The sequence below is a fragment of the Strix uralensis genome, chromosome 24, assembly GCF_047716275.1.
Source record: "Strix uralensis isolate ZFMK-TIS-50842 chromosome 24, bStrUra1, whole genome shotgun sequence".
In the NCBI taxonomy this organism is placed as follows: Eukaryota; Metazoa; Chordata; class Aves; order Strigiformes; family Strigidae; genus Strix; species Strix uralensis.
In genome coordinates this window covers 8,703,529-8,720,887 of record NC_133995.1, presented here as the reverse complement: position 1 = coordinate 8,720,887, position 17,359 = coordinate 8,703,529, and the positions used below count along the sequence as shown (strand labels likewise).

Below are 17,359 nucleotides of genomic sequence, written 5' to 3'. Positions count from 1 at the left end.
CTTCTTGAGTTTCCTACAAAAATTTTGTGGCTGTCGTCCCCATCCCCACCATGCTTTCACCATCTTCCTGGGGAAGGTGTGAGCAGCACTGTATGAAGCAATTACCTTCATTTTCTGTAGCTAACCACAGGCCTCCACACCATTAATTAGTGTTCATACATCAGTCTAGTAAGTTGGCATATGACACTAGATCAAATTCTGTTAATTTCTCCATCCCCTGAATACTTTATAGCTATTAATTAGGGGTGTGAGCCGTGTGAAAGAAGTTACAAAAGTGAGATCTGGAAACACAGACAGACAGATATATCACAGGCAGACAGATGCTCATCACACTTTGCTTTCAGTGAAACACAGAACCTTATTTCAGAATAATGGAGAACAGCAACCTCTCTACCAATGATGCAGAAAAACATGAGGCTCTTCTCTTGAGATGTTTATTAAGTAATACGTTTCTAGACAAAATTTGAGACACTGGTTTACACCTCGTAATACCTCACTTGTAACTCGAACTATAGCATATTCCCACTACAACTGGTACGGCACCGCTTTGACCATGCATCCCTGGAGCGATTTGGACTAACCTCTAAAATCTGTTACAGCATTAAGAATACAAAAAAAGTGTATGTAGGATTTTCTTTTATTACTATTTCAAGAGGCAAACCTAAGAAGTGAAGAGAACTAGCTTTGTCAGTCAGCTGGACCAGCAGCGTGGGAACTTCAGCACCAAGGAAGCTTTGAATTTCAGCCAAGATGCAGTAGCTGCATATAACATATTTCAACCAAGGAAAAACTGTCCATAAGGTCAGTTCTTATAGAGATCAAGGTCTGACTGTCACCCTTACTGGGTGGATAGATAAATGGATAACTAAAAAAGGTATTAGAAATAATCAGGGCATCTACAGAGGGTAAAAATATGAAATGGCCTCCAAAAAAGCTTACTACTTAAATGTCAAGCAAAGGAATGAAGTGAGAATTGTCAAACTCTACAAAAAGTGAAGTTTATTCTATTCTTTCCTGTGGAATGCAACAAACACCAGAAAGGGAATGGTCTATGTAAAAAGAAAATGTCAATACAATGACAACTGAGTAAAACTGGCAACAAATACATGCAGGCTGGAAATCAGAAGAACTTTTCTAAATAGAAGAATGAAGCTCTAAAATAAATGCCCAGTAGGAGTAAGAGCTTCACTAAGTTGAAGCCAGAGCTTGTTAAGTTCAAGATGAAAACATACAAAAGGAAGTTTGCAATAGGAGTGGACCAGTCTCAGTGCTCCAAGGGCTTCCTGACCGTCCTGCATTTCTCTCGGCAAGTTTTGTATATTACGACACTTTTTTCAAAGTTCTGTGTTTAATCAGCCAGGATATCTACGAGTAGGAGAGAAGCCGAGATCCATTAAACTCCATATTCTGTGCATTGTTCTATAAATAGATTGAACATCATGTTCTTCAGTGTTGGAGAAGATTAAACGATATAGTGCATTTGAAATGATGTTCTGTTGCTTTAATGGTGCCAAGGGTAAGGTAGGATTAAAAGGAGAGCCACAGAGCAGGGGAGGGGAATCTTTCATCTCTGGAAAGTAATGAAGAGGCCCAAAATAAGATCAAGGTCTGACTGTAAGAGGTTCTATCAAATTATATAGGAATATAATGGAGTTCTACACTATCTAATTTCCATACGCAGCTCTACAACATCTCCCCCAAAGCAAAAATGACAGAATATTTAAGCTTGGCTCAAAAGCTGTTTAATGTAAAGATTTGAGGGGAAGGAAGTTCAAATGTGCATATTTTGTTTCTTAAGAAAAAAAGGTTAAAAAGACAGAAAGATGATCTGCAGAAACTAACTTTTCTAACACTGCTATAACTCCACTGCCTGCCTATTACAATAGCCAGATGGAGCCATGGCTAGCAGAGTAACAACTAGTACTTATTATATGGGCCATTTGCTTTTTAAACAGCCATTATTTCCCTCAGCATTCAAACACATGTAATAACCCCGAGTCCTAATTTGGCAGTCCAGCCTGTTTCCAGGCCCTGTTAAAGATGGCATAGCAGCTTCCCAGAGCCGTAAGTGGGACAAATGACCAGTGTTGCCAGGTAATACTGAGGAAGCACTCCACAGACAGCAGATTCATTTAGTACCTTGTCCACTATTATTTTTGAATTTTTTTTTTTTTTAAATGAAGAATTTTCCATTTTCTGCTTGGCAAGGAAAAACTACCTCAATAGGCCAGGGAGCTGAGCTACTTTCCACCAGATGAAGGTTTCATCCATTCCCTTGCCAAGTTACATATGTGCACTGAGTTCCCACTCACAAGTACAAATTGAAGTCTTTGCTGAATTCCTTTCTGAATTTTATGCTAAAATTAGTCAAAGGTACCACAGACAAGATAATTTTAGGAAGGTGAGAACATAACTACAAGTAATACTTTTTTGTAATTCCATACTCTAAGCCCTGTTGTTAAGTCTGCAGAAACTCCTGTTAAACCGTACAATCTGCTTGTTATCTTTTCCATATCCTAAAATCAACCATGTTCTTTCCATCTAGAATTTAAGTCCAGACCCAAACTAGCAACAGATGCAGACACATGCAAGAAAAATCGAGCACTTACTGAGTGGCTGTGATATTTCACCTTAGAAATAAAAATCAGATCAAAAGTATTCTGTTGATTGCTTTTGAGAACAGCTTCCTTTCAGCCTTAAAAGACCAGTGATGTACACCTACTGCACCCCTGGACTCACCGCGGCAGTCACCGATAGGTCTACTCATACTCAAACTTCTAATTGTTTAGGAATGAAACTGTGAAGCACTGTTAATTGTCTAGTGCAGCTGCATTTTCTGCCAGGAATGCTCTTAGTGTGGTTGCAGCAGCTAAAGTTAGTAGGATATGGACTGGAGCATCTCTCGTATGAGGAAAGGCCGAGAGCACTGGGACTGTTGAGCCTAAAGAGAAGGCTCAGAGAGATCTTATTAATGTACTGAAATACCCGAAGGGAGGGTGCAAACAGGACGGAGCCAGGCTCTTTCCAGTGGTGCCCAGTGACAGGACCAGAGGCGATGGGCACAAACTGGAACGCAGGAGGCTCCGTCTGAACATCAGGGCACACTGCTTCAGTGGGAGGGTGACCAAGCACTGGCACAGGTTGCCCAGGGAGGTGCTGGAGTTTCCACCCTTGGAGGGATTCAAAAGCCACCTGGACAGAGTCCTGGGCAACTGGGTCTAGATCACCCTGCTTGAGCAGGGGGGTTGGGCCAGGTGATCCCCCAGATGACCTCCAGAGGTCCCTGCACCCCCAACCAGTCTGTGGAGGATAATGCCAATAACAGCTCCAGGCCAAAGAGGGAGCAGGAGGAGACACGTAGTACCTGACACACACGTACTCCAGTCAGCTCCTTGCTCAATACAGAAGATCTGGAAAGCTGAAGATGTCTGGCAAATATGAAATTATGTCATAGGTTGTAACTTAATAGTTTATTATACCACATAAATCAAGAGTGAACATTATCTCCATAAGAACTAGATGAAAATCATTAATAAATAATAATTAGCTGTTTCCTGGGCCTGCCATCTGGTAAGCATTTTTCCTAGCCAGCAGCTCCTGCTCTTTGCACTTCTGCAAAGCAGCCAAAAGATGAAGACAGGCTATTCTTCCTCCTTTGTCAGTCCCTTTGGGAACAGTAGGTAGCCAAGATGCTGACAGCCACTTACATCATCCTCCTCACTGTACCCCACACTCCACCTGTACAGGGCTTCACTGCCCTTCCTGCTTGTCCTCAGTCTCCAAGTTTCTTAAAAAGCAGTAATGAGCCACAAGTTAGAGACCTGAGTTCCATCCTGCTCTCAGAAACACGTGGGCTCCAAGATAACCAAATTAATCATTCTAACCTGTAAGTGGCTGTCATTAGTATTATTATTTTCATCACATAAATTATCTTCCAGATTAGGTCATATGCATTTTGAGATCCTGTGGTTTCCTAGCAACTCCTCTTACCACTCTACATGCAGACACAGTGTGCCGTTTTCTTTTCCTTTTTTAGACTCTCTGTGCAGGGGTTATATTCAGTAACAGTGATCTCAGGCCTGGCCCTAATGACCTTTAGTCTGTCACATTTGTGGGATAAGATGCAGAAGACAGCTATTCCCTCCCCCTCACCACCCCAGAAGACATTTGCAGCAGATGGCCAGAAAAACCACAGTCCTCCACTTGTCTGTCTTCTGTCCTGCAGACCAGAAGCACTGAGCTCTGCAGGACAGGGATGACAAAAGCATACCCATACATGTTAAAAACTGGCAGAACCTGGAAGACCCCATCAACGTAATTCCCTAGGTTCCTGACAGTGAAATACATGACAGTACGTAGTACGGTTCCCTGCAAAATACTGCTGCTTCAAAAGCTTGCGTGGGGTGCCCTAATTTCAATGCTTCTGCCTCTGTAACTCACTCCTCACCTGATCTCCCAAAGCATCTCTCTGCCAGCCAGCCAGGTCCAGGCCGATGCGTTCCAACAGATAGCACAGAACTCCTCTGAAACAGCCAACTTCTACCTGCTTCCACACCGTGACCCGAGCCTTACGCTGCTGCCAGGCGCCCTTTGTGTCCTCAATCCGCTTTGCTCACTCAGATAAACCAGCATCAAACCTCTGCTCCAGATGTCAGAGGGGAGCGGTTTGCTGCACTTGAACCCTTTGTTACTGTCAGGCATGATCAAAGTGCTGCATCCCACGGAAACACGACGTGTACCTGAACATCACGTAAAGCTCGTGTCACCTGATAGATATGCTTTCCAAATAATGCACATTTACACACAGACTTTCACGTAGAAACATAAACTACAGTTTTAGATTTGTTGCTAGTCCAATGTGGGAAACTGTCTGGGGGGCCAAACCAATTTTAAGCACCAATTTTAATTAACTTCTCTAGCTGAGTTAATCAAGGTAGCTACCAAATTTAATCACGATGGGTGCACAGTTAGGCAATGTGACTATCCTAGACAATCTTGTGTAACGAGAATAGGATTAACTTCTGTCCTGCCCCACTGACATTTTTTAAAATAACAACGTCTGTTCTAAACTACAAAAGCTATGGGGCTTAATTATTTAGATAGCTAGTGGCCCTGTTTCAAAGAAGAAAAGAGAACAGACCTCAGAAATGAACAATCTTCAGTCCACGTGGAGTACAGCTATTAATAATTGATCCCCTGCTAGCCTGGAGGCAAAGGGAATAATGTTCATTACAAGAGCCTAAGACTGAATCCACTTTAACAACTGACTGAAGATGAGGATGAACCTTTCCTGCTATAGGTGAGGTGAGTAGGTTGGGGGACTCTGGTAATTCCTTCAGCAAAGGAGCTGATACTTTGTCAAGCACGGAAAGAAATGGAAGTCTGTGGTTGCCATCAGAGCCTCACTGTAAAGACCATTGTTGGATCCAATATCCAGTCCTGGTTACAGAAGAGATAAGATCACTGCAAAAAGTAAGGAACAGACACAAAGGCATATACATGCAAATAGAAGAAATAATTTAATGGAATTGTACTTAACAGGAAAAGAGACACAGTGACATGTAACTGGGAGATGGGATATCCTTCAGTCCCTTATCCCCTGCTCGCTCCCTCTAACTCATATTCAGTAGTAGTCTGCATTTTTTGTTCCAGATTACAGTCTCAGGCCAGTCTTATTCAGTGCCTAGAGCAACACAGCAGTTTGGAAAAGTCTTCAGAAAAACTGAAGATCTAATTTCATTTTCTTGTATCCTCAGTCTATGTCTTGCAAATACAACTAGTGCCCCTTTCACAGGGTGACCACACGGCCCTGTGAGATACCTTGGCCCCAGTACAGAGTAAGTTTTATCAGAGATTTCACTCTCACATACTGAATTGAAGTCTTAACATTAAAATGGGACAATGAAATCTAGGCAAAGTATAGAAAAGAAAGTCAATTTTGGATGTCCCCATTTTGGGGTGTCAAAAGAAGACCTATTTTTCAGACTGGTCATAGTCTGTGTCACCCAGTTAAAGCTGCAAACTAGTAATCCTGTACATGTTTTTGCCTGAGAAATTGTCTGCTTAAGCAGACGCTCTTAAGGTTAAACAAATCTTTCAAATATTGAAGGCCAGAGTCACTCACGCATCTATGGTAATAGAGTTCCTGGAATTATTACACTCTCTGGACCCACTGCAGATATTTGCCTCTTGGCTTTACTCTTCCTACAGTGTATACCCATTAGCACCTCTAATTAGAAAGGAAAATCACGAGTTCCATGTTATTTAAAAGATTATGCAGCATTTTAAACTACAGCACAATGTAATTATTTTTAATAGCCACAGCTATTTCATGTATTTACTTTTAATGGTGTTTGAGTCATAAATTAACAGTAGAAAAGAAAAAGGCAAATCAGCTCTTGACAGAGAAGTAGGCAACAATTGAAAAGAAAAACTGAAACACTAAAAACTCTGATCAAAAAGGAAGAGGGCCTTATTAGTTTTTCTTGTCCGCTTTATTGTGGACTGCTTTTTATCATTTAACTTGACCCCTGGAGGTCAGGACGGTCAGGGATAAATAAAAATGAGAAGAGCTGAGTGTCTGTTGTTGCAGAGTGACTTCTGCCAGATTGTCAAGAAATGCATATTTTTGGACAGTCTTTTACTACCAGGTACCAAAGTTAGAAGCTAGCACTGCCGCTGCAGAGGACAGCCCACCACCACTGAGGACCGGGTGTCACTGGGCTAGCCACAGTGCGAGCGGAGCAAGCGACAACGCAGATGTCAGAGCACAGGGCTGAAAGGTAGAGGGGATTAAACAACCAAGCACGTCTGGGAGACGGTGAGCCACGAAAGCAGCACGTGCACAGAGCACGGGCACACCGCTACGTCACATACAGTCATCCTCAGTCAGCAATATGCCCAAGACCAGTGTCTCTAGCTGCTGTCCATCTCACCCCAGAAAAATGACTACTAACTTTTGAAAGGATAAACAACTCTGCAGTACCCCATTTCTTATCTCTGGCAAGGCTGTTAAACCTCTGTGGCAGATCACGTCCTTCAGACACATGTACTCATCTGACTGCTGGAGACAGAGCTGTGCTAGCTGTTCTTGATGGCACCTTGTCCTGTCTGCGCACCCCTTGTATTTCACCCCCAGACTTTTTCAGGTAGAGCAAGAACCTGAAATTTCCTCCCTCCCGGTAGTGCCAGCACAGGACCGATCGCTCAGCGTGCCAAGCTCTAACTTCAGCTTGTTTTCCTTCTTCACAGAAAGCCCGGCTTGCGAGGATTCGAGTGGCCAAAACAGGCAGCTCCAACGCTTACCTTCACAGCAAGCGCAACGGCCTCCTGAACGAAGCCCTCGAGCTGACGGTGAGTGCAGAGACAAAATCTCCTTCCACAGAGTTTGAGAAGTTCCCTATTCCCACTCCGCTCCCCGGGCTCCCTCCCTTTCTCTCTCTGTTGCCACCTAATTGCTCATTATCCAGCGTGGCAGCCTCACACACGGAATGGCATTATGCTACAATTACGCTCATGTACTGTATGTGCCGCCTGAAGGGGCAGCTGGGGCCCAGCTGCAAGATTGGATGGGAGGAAAAAGCTTCCATGGGCTCCTCCCTGAGCTGGGGAAGGATCTGGCCTTCCAGCAGTGACCAGGTTCACAGATGTCTATCCACTCCCTTCCAACATAGAGTCATTTATTTTTAAGAGTCTCTCTCTAATACAGACTATCTCATCACACCCAACAGGAGAGGAAAAGATTCCCCAGCTCCTGTTTCGGGCAGTTTGGTGGTGGGTTTATTTTTAACAAAAAGGCCTCTGGAGGGTAATACTAGCTATTCATGAGAAGAAAAGTTTTAAGTGCGTCAGATTGCTCAGCAGAATCAGCGAAAATGAGGGGAGGTTATTACATTAAGCCAGATCAACACCAGAGCAGGTATTAGCACATTTCATGGATTTCATTTCAAATAAATCAGCCTTTCATGCATGTGGGAGCAAAGAGCAAGATGAAGAATGCTTAATTGAGCCACCAGAGCTGCCTAGCACTTGTTCATGCATCCTTATGTGGGGTCTAATCCTTCAAGTGTGTACTATTTTCCCTGGCACACATCCTTGTATTTATAAAATCAAAGCTGAAAAACCTTTTCAGCTCATTCTGCATGCTGCTCACTAGGACTTGAGCCCACTCCTACCCAAGTTCAGTGGGTACAGCACACAGAGGGAAATTGGGCAGCACCACCTCTCGCATGTAGGATACTACTCACTGCAGACCGAGATAAAGCGATCTGGCCCTTTACAACTGGAATAGCTTTTTTAACTGACTCTACAAAAGCACTTCACATGCAGTACAGATTTGGAAGGTAGGATGCCCGGATCAGTTTCTGTTCTCCCCTCCAAAACAAGTTTGATCCTTCTGACTACACATCTAACGTTGTCTCCTGCTCTGTGAATGGCAGCGACACTCAGAAAATCTGTCTCTTGAACCATATGTTGCTGTTGAGCAGTTCAAGAAAAGCTTCTTGATAAAGAACACCAGGGAGACTGGTCACACCCAGTCCAGAGCCTTGTCCCCACAAAGGAAAGGCTCAGGACTGGGTTGCAAGCTCAGCTGCTATTTCATTACTCAGGAACATGCAAAAATCTGACTACAAATTTAAAACTTCCTTTTGAGCTTTAGATTTCTAGTTTTTAAAAATGCCAGAAGAGCTTAGCAGGGACACTCAGTTTGCACTTGATCTTCCAGCCTGTCATCCCAACAAGAATCTCCTCACTTCTCTTGTCAACCAAAACTCCCTGCCAAGACCACTCACGGAAGAGCAGCTGACGCACCAATGCTTAAGTCCAAAATGCATGAGGTTGAGAGAAATATTTGGCTGAATGGGTTCATTTCCTGGCACTTGTCCAAAAATAAGTATAAGAAGGGTCATTTTGTTGGCTACAAAGCTACTGTAGACACAGGAAGGAAAACAATAACATTTCTAAAGAGGTTCTAGAGGATTTTTTTACCCGTTAATAACTAAATTTAGATATATAATAGCACCTAGAGCAGGTCTTCCCAGGCTTTTCTTGGTGCAACTTGCTTTCTGGTGGGCTTCCAGCTCTAAATGCTAACATGACTCCTCCACAGCCCAGTAAGATCCGCAGATACTGCTTTGAAAAGCACTGAATACAGCGTACATTTGTATTAACACTTTGTAAGAAAATAGCCCCACCCTAAGGAACTTCTTGTTGCAATAGTCAAAAGTAAAGGGTATGGGGAATGAAGAATTAGCATCCACCTGTGACATACGGGAATATAATTTACTAAAACAAGAAGCTTGCCAAAGCCATGCTTGGCATCTGCACAAGCACCAGGAAATGATCTTTGACTACCTGAGGACTAGCTGCATGCCCAAATTAAGAACCAAGACATGTCTCTCCATCTACAGGTAGTGGCATTAATTAATTACAGAACTGCAGAACATCCTTTGTTGTAAAGGTATTCATGACCATTTTAACTCCACGAGGCAAGATTTTATGTCCTCTCATTTTGTGGCAGGAGAACAAACTATTCTTAAGGGTACAAAATGTGAATGACAGCACAGTCTAGCCAGCCAAATTCTTTAAACCGTAAAAATATGAAGGAATGTGTCTTCTGTAGTTGCTATATTAGGGACCAAAATATTACCTACACACTGTGCATATCCCTCAGTCAGATTAGTATCAAGCTGCTTCACTGGTCAGGTACCATCCCATTTTGATACCCTGCCCAGGACTCATGCTAACTTTAATGGCCTGTACATGCCCAGATTGCCATAGGGCTGCTTTGTTACCCAGCAGTAATTCCAACCTCAATTACTATATGGCCCTGGCTAGATATTATCACTTTCATCATTAGCAATCACACAGCACTGTGATCAATGTGTAATTGTTTTACAAGTGCCCAGCAGATCGTCCTGCAGTCTGATACCTCGAGGGTTCACCCAAGGAAAACAACTGCCCCAGAATGTATCCTGGCTGTGGCTCTGCAGTCAAACTAATAAATTGGGAAATAAGGACTGTTCAAGACTCCAGAACATGTGCCAGAATGTCCTTTCATTAGCACCAGAAAGAATATAGTGACACCATCTTTTAAGGGAACAGCATGTCTTCAGCCTGAGCCTTGCATCAAAGTAAAGAAAAAGCAAAGAAAAGGATTCATCCAAGGACAGCAGCGGGAAGGAGTTCTGCTCTTAGCAAGAATACAGAGTCTCGCTTCAGAAACATGATTTGTGGCATTTTGCATTTGCCATCTAGACACGAAGTACTCAGACCGTTTTTTCTCATTTAGAGAGATTTTTAGTGGGTTTTATGTCAGAAGTGCTCAAGGGATGTTGAGCTTCTTCCCATGGCAGCAGCCTACATAGCCTCTTAACGTTAATCTCCTTGTACAGCCAGCTGAAATTCCCTTTTAGCTAAAATGCCAGGAGGGGCATACCCTAGGAACAGCAGGTTGTGAGGTCCTGGGCCTTTTCACAACCAGAATCTGCTTATTCACAACCACAGAGAAGCATTACAGCCATTCTCATGGGAAGGGACAGTCCAACAACTGAACCGGTTCATCTCAGTTCACCAGTGCTCAATTTTGTGTGCTCAAGCACTAAGTAGAAGAGGTAAAGTGGAAGTATTTTGGATGTCAGAACTGACACTACAGTGTGTTTCAGTCTCCCTCCAAGCAACCAGCAGTTCTCTGAATGTCTTCCAAGAACAAACTGAATGGTAGCTGGCATCAAATCCTTGCAAAACTGGCATCCCAGCTCAAAAAGCAAACCATCTCCTCTTCTCTCCTCCCCCCCACCAGCTTTTTCATTACAGCCAGACTCTTCTAATGAAGACACAGATTTTGTTTGCCTGCAGTAACGTAGGTACAACTGATGCAATCTCTATAGGTACGCACTCCTCAACAGTACTATCCAAATGCCAAGCATTTCTGTGATGTTGGCACTCTCACTGTCCTAGGGCAGTAGTTCCTGCAGATCTCGTTCTTAATTTGCATGCTCGGATGTTCTCAGCGGTTGAATGCTCTTTGTTTCTGAAAACACTGAGCTGACTGAAGGGAAAGGGAGATAAGGTACAAGTCCTACTCCACTAACACTACACTTTATTCCTGGTCACTGCCATCCCTAGATCCATTTCCACCAGCAGCGAGCCCAGCCTCGTGATGGAAGGCAGAGGGAGAGACTAAGCTGTGCTGCCAAAATTTAACAATTGGCTTAGGTCTTCTGCCAGAGGTATGAAAGCTCTATCTTTGCTTTCAGATTCCATTTAGATCTCCTCTCAAGCAAATCCTCATAAAAAGATACTGTTTGCAATACGTGCACTTTCTCTCTCCGTTTCCAGTGTTTTAGTGCAGCATCATATCTGCTTTAGGGCTTGCAAGGACCTCCATGGGAGATATTCCAACACAGACTTCAGCAGTCAGTAATCTCAGCAGGGTATGAACAGGACCTGCTTGATGCGTTAGCTCACCAGGAGGATTGTTAATAAGAAAAATGGAACTGATTTTTTTTAGGCCACTTCTAAAAATACTTCTGGGAATGCTCATCTTCCAAAACAACAACAACAAAAAAATCCATAACCTGCCTAAGATGCATTCCCATAGGAATCTATTAATTCTGTGTACAGTAAGTCAGCTTTCTTAACGTACTGGTTCAGCTATGTTTTGGCATCTGTCAGAGACAGAGTTATTCTTTCACTTAAGGATCACAGAACCATCCTGGAAACAGCATCCAGAACAGGCCTTTGCATGAATCACTGGAGCACAGGGCATACTGGAAAGCAGGGCTTTAAGCATAGTTGAATTTGACCCCCTCAAGAGAAAGAGACCACTTAGCACTTCCACCAAGCCATTCTGTGGTGTCTCCCATCCCACCCATTTTCTCTCTTGAACACTTAGATACTGCTGTTTCGTGTCTAAGCAGAGATTCAAGATGTGCATCAATTTTTGACTTTCAGATTTAGGCATTACAGAAGACACCAGGCACCCCTTACTTATGGAGCACAGGGAAACGTTTTACAACACCTAATTGCTATTTTAATGCATGTAATTGTGTTTGAAAAAGCTAGTCATCAAAGACACACACAGATTAATGTGTCATGAAATCACAGTGAATTTCAAGATCAGGAGCTTAAGTACTAGTAGTAAGAGAACATCCTTAACAACCCAGATCTTAAATCTGCCACCACAGAACAGAGAAAGTGAGAAAAATAACCCTGGCTCTCAAATAGCACAGAAACTCTCTGAACAACCCCTATTGCTTCTTTTCCTTCCATTCCAAGGTGTATCTGATCATCAGATCATAGGGTAAGCCACATGCTATATTTTGAGGAATGTAAGCATATAATTCACTGATACAGTGCAGAAATCAAAAATACAGAGTACTGGATTTCTCCCCCTGCACCCAAGTTCACTAAGTTGGCGTACTCCTGTTTTGATGAATGCCTGATGCCAAGCTTCCTGCACAAGCTAAACATCATGCACGTACTGAACTCGAGCTCCTAACCTCTTATCCATTTCTATTTCAACTGTTTCAAGCAGATCAAACCCCTCAGTTTAACAAAAGCACAGAGACTGGTCCAAGATCTGTAGCTTATCCTAAGCACCAATAACACCACAGCCTGAGCAGTCTCTTCCCCAAATCACCACGCACACGCTTACCTGATGTAGAAGCCAAGAACAGACCAGTAAAAGTGCCCAGTAAATCTTTCCAAACCAGAGCCACAAAATAGGCACACCAAAAGCAGCTCACCCCCCTCAGCTCTTCCTATGCCTTCCTAAGTGGGACCACTCCTTTTAATAGTTTTTAACCTAAATACTCTCAGCTGTACCCAATCCCTTCCCAGGTGGCACAGGCTGCCTGCTTGACTAAGCACACCCTACTCTCTGAATTAGCTTACAAATTTGTTAGCCACACTGCAGCAGGGGAAATAGGGGAAAGCTGGTCCCCAACTGTACAGGTGTTGCTGCACTATGAGTCAGGTATCTGGATTGTGGGGTCTTTGGAACAGGTTTGCCTTGTTCTGGTTTTGTGCCAAGTGATGCCCAGAGTGTTCCTGGTCAGCTCACAGGACCCCTTGACACTGTGTTACTAAAACATAAATCACAATAAGCCATCCTACTGAGTGAAAGCCACAATCCATAAGAAACTAATGAAGACGGGATGTTTTCTTCTCCTAGGGAACTGCTTCCACATTTTATAACCCCTCGCCACTGCTGCACAATGCCTCTTCATTTGAAGCATACTTGAATAGGATAATTTATATATATCAACTCGTATGTGTCTGCCTGCTCCTCCCTTCTTCCTGCCTCTCAGAGGCCACAGGAGGGGTTACACACCTTCAGTTTGCACCGAACCCCATCCTCAGGACCTGCTATAAACCACACACACACACACCCCCCAACAACCACACGCACTGAGGCAGGGAAGGAGCAGCCGCCTTTTATACACCGCAGGTACAGAGTGTGGAAAACAACTGGTGATGCCCACAAAGAGGAGACACAGAGCCGTGAGTTCTGTCTCTAGAAACAGCATTACAAAGTCCAAAACATGAAGCCTGGATTCACATTTTTTGATCTGGCGTGCAGCCGTGACTCAGGAGGCTTTGGCAATAACACATGCAAGTTCCGACAGGCCCCGCGCTGCGCAGCCCTGAAGGTCAGGCAGAGCCAGGCTTTCAGCTCAGCAAAAGCAAGACAGCTTGTGTTTTGTCTCCTAACAGACACTAGAGTTCAGGGTACATCTGTTGGCATTCAAAGGTCATGTCAAGCTCAAAAGTCTTAATGTTTTTTGGAAAAATAAAAGAGCATAGGTTCTTTTTTTCTTTGCCTTCTGGTTCCTGAGCCTTGACATCGTATGTCAACAGTACTTCCCAGGTTTCCTCCCCTGCTACAAAATGGCTAGAAACACACTGGTTTTGAATCAAAGCTGAGTTCCTCACCTGAGTTTACAAGCCAAATCACTAAGAAAAAAATGAGGTAACTTCTTCAGAGTCATGAGAAAAGCCTGAGAGCTGGCAACACTGAAATTGTTATCTTTATCCCCGTGAAAGCTAATGCTAGTTCTGTTTGTTTTCATGGTTTTACACCTGGTTTGGGTTTTGTTTTTTTCTCCCCCTGTTTCTGGCTATTCAGGGATCCACTGAAGATGAACAGCATATGACTAAAGGCACCTCCTTAATTGAAAGCCAACATCACCACCTGCTGCACTGCCTGGAAAAAACAACCGTAAGTAGCAACACGATCCTTTCACACTGTCCTAGGCCTTTGTGCCTGGCCCGGGCTTGGCTCAGCAAAGACGTGCACAGGGATGCTCTGAAGTGCCCTCACTTAGACACGCTCAGCACACCTACAAACTGTGCCAGAGGGGGCTGACACTCAAGCTCCCAACAATATTCTGCAATGGGTTAAATGCACTTCTATTTCATTGCTTTCTTTAAAAAATAATACTGTGCAAAGGGATAAAGATTATCAGGGATTATCTGCTACTCCACAGACATCTACACCAGTACAAAGGCAACACCAGGTTGCTCAGCCAAGTTCACTTGAATGCAAATAACTTTTCAGCATCAGGTTGATCCTATAAATGAGGTGTATATTAAGTTTAATTTATTCGGTGCTTCTGAAAGAGAACTAAACTGCATTTGTCCTGTGCTGTCAGTCACCCATCATATAGCCTCATCAGTTGTGCTAATTAGTAATAAAGGACAGTTCTGCTGCCTTAAGAGGAGGAAGATGCTGTCAGTGACTCCAAACTACAAGCTGGTCACCAGTGCAAACAGGCTGGAAAAAAATAACCTTTAGCCCTTTATACGGCACAGAGCAGATGAACTCTTCACGGGTTTAAAGGTTGCACGTATCTTTTCACACTCCAGTTCTGGTTACAAGAGCAGGTAATTTATCTCAAAGCCAGTCAAGCACTTTCTGTAACATGACTTTTCTGTTTTCATCATGCAAGTTGTTTGGAGTGAGAATTTTATTTTTCATTATTAAGTATTTCTGAATGCAGAAGACTCTTGGAACATTTCAGGTATTTATTTGATACATACGTTTTACTTTCAGGTTTATATAAAAGGTTCTGCAGTAAAGGAACACATTATCTATACCATGATTCATTCTAGAAAGAATGAAGAGAGGTTAACACTTGAAATATTCATGCCTTGTTCTATCTGCATCCATCATCAAATGTACTTTTGATTTCTGACTTGCAAGAGCTTTCTTTTAGATAAATCACCTTCACTTCCATAGTTTGGCTTATGCTGGAATAACACCCCTTAGGCTTCAGCGATACGCTGGAAGAAGATGACTGGTTAATTACAGTGACCTGCTGAGTACAGCTGGTTTATCACAAGGAGCTATAAAGGTCACCATTCCAAGGACAGTGAACTGATTCTTCCTGTATCAATGACTATTGAATTTGTTTTATAAGACTCATCTTGCCTTTATTTCTAGCAATTTTGGATGTTACATAACAAGCAGATATTTCACAATCTGACTCTTCAGTTTAGAATTTTATGCTTAAAACTTTCAGTACTATGACCCAGATTTCACAAGAATACTTTCATTTGAAAACTTCAACAAATTGGCTGATGCAAGCAAAAGCTGACAAACCCTGTCTCCAGGGTCAGCCCTGGTAAGGCCCTGACTTTGTAAAGGCTTATAGAAGTTCTGACCTCTGCACAGGGCGGGTGGACATCTCTGGGAGCTGCGCGAGTCGCTCCATGACTAATGAGCTGGTTAGGGTGCTGGAAGTAACACAGCCAAGGCGTATCCTAATTTGTGGATGTATTACCCTACCACACTAACAAAGCTAGATTGCCTCCAGCACGCAAGCCTACTCAGACACTCAGTGATTGAAAGTGTTCCAAACTTTGCTTTTTTCAGTAAAGAATGACAATAATGGTGATACTTTGAATTCTGATTAAAACCTAGAGGCAGAATTTGCACAATATTTCATGTGTTTTCCCCCACATTTTTCAGCCAGTTATTACCGTGACGTTGCATCAAATCACGTAGCAAGTTTGGATTCTGGTCTGAAATTATCAATCAAAACTGTTCAATCAGCTTGTGTGGAAATTCTATAGTTCATATAATCTATTAAAATACTATGCAACACCTCTCCTCCCAAAAATTTAAGTTGCAGTAAAAGAATTTCTGAACACTGAAGAGTCATTTTGTGACCAAGTTGCAGGAATGGAATGAGGAATGTACCATGGCTGCAAACTTGTTTCAATGGGCAATTCACCTTTCCTTACACTAGGCAGAAGGATTCTAAAAGTACATTATTTATTGTCCTGGTGTCCGTGGCATCACTAGCATACAGCCTTACAACTGAATGGCTGTGAATGGCTCACAAATCCCACGTGTCAGATGACAAAGTGACCCTAAAGTACTTCTAGCTGCCGTAACAGAGGTTACTTTGTCGTATTAACACAACAGAGGGAGTTTGTTCAAACAAAAGGAGGGGTTTTTCTGCTCGTTCTAACTCCCAGATTGAGTATGAACATTCACATGCCATGTTTTCTCCAAATCCTGAGTGCATCGAATCCAGTCCTTCAATCCAAACCTTTCTTCCGTGTTTTCACAAAGTATGATGAAAACCCCCATCCATTGGTGACTCAACGGCAATACAATTCCAATTCATTACTTCTGAATCAGCAGCTGAAACTCCTTTCCTTTGCCTTCAACTCTCAAAAGATCAAAGTAATAAAGTTGTGTTCTATTTCCCAGAACATAACATTAAAACGCTTAATTGTGAGAAGGAAGGAACAAGGGGGTCTGATTCAGGCAAGGTTTGGTAAAGAGAAGGTCCCGTTGCCCATTCAAACTTGAGCAAGCCAGCTGGAATGCTGAGGCAATAGATGCAATGCTGGGACTAATCTTCTGAATGCTAGAATGGACAATCAATTGTGTTTTTATCTTTTGTTGGCATGTTGTCCCGTAGGGATTGTCCTATCTTGTGGATGATCCCCTGTTATCTGTACGAACTTCCACCATCAAGGTATTTCCTTTTTAATTCAATGTTTTCTCTATGGTCTGTGACATGTCTGGAGAGTGTTTGCTTCCTTTCTCGTTCCTGGTCTTGTCCTTGGGAGTTTGTGCACGTGGCTTTTTGGCTATCCAGTGCTCTTGTTTCCTGTGAGAGTTGTTAGTTGTACCAATGAAAACCGATGGCTGCCTTCACCATAGTTGCTTTTGTTTCCCATCCTTTCTGATGCTGACAGGGACTGGATAAAGTGTGTTCACTAAAACTACTTGGGTGTTCATACACACATATATGAGTTCTTTCTTTCAGGATTTCTTGTTCCTTAGCACAAAAACTCTTTACAGACTCCACTTTCTGAATTTCCTTCCCCTATTCAC

The 17,359-nt window shown here is 42.9% G+C and overlaps 1 protein-coding gene across 3 annotated transcripts in view; it reads left to right on the top strand.

Annotated features, from left to right (window-relative positions):
- The window catches only part of KCND3 (potassium voltage-gated channel subfamily D member 3), a 129,158-nt gene that overhangs the window by 102,742 nt on the left and 9,057 nt on the right, over positions 1-17,359 (top strand). For 2 of the 3 annotated variants that reach the window (XM_074894047.1, XM_074894048.1), the window contains exons 4-6: positions 7,252-7,353; positions 14,132-14,224; positions 16,941-16,997. In XM_074894047.1, the coding sequence (XP_074750148.1) occupies positions 7,252-7,353; positions 14,132-14,224; positions 16,941-16,997 (252 nt within the window). The remainder of the gene's footprint in view (positions 1-7,251; positions 7,354-14,131; positions 14,225-16,940; positions 16,998-17,359) is intronic. The other variant, XM_074894049.1, reaches the window with a different exon arrangement.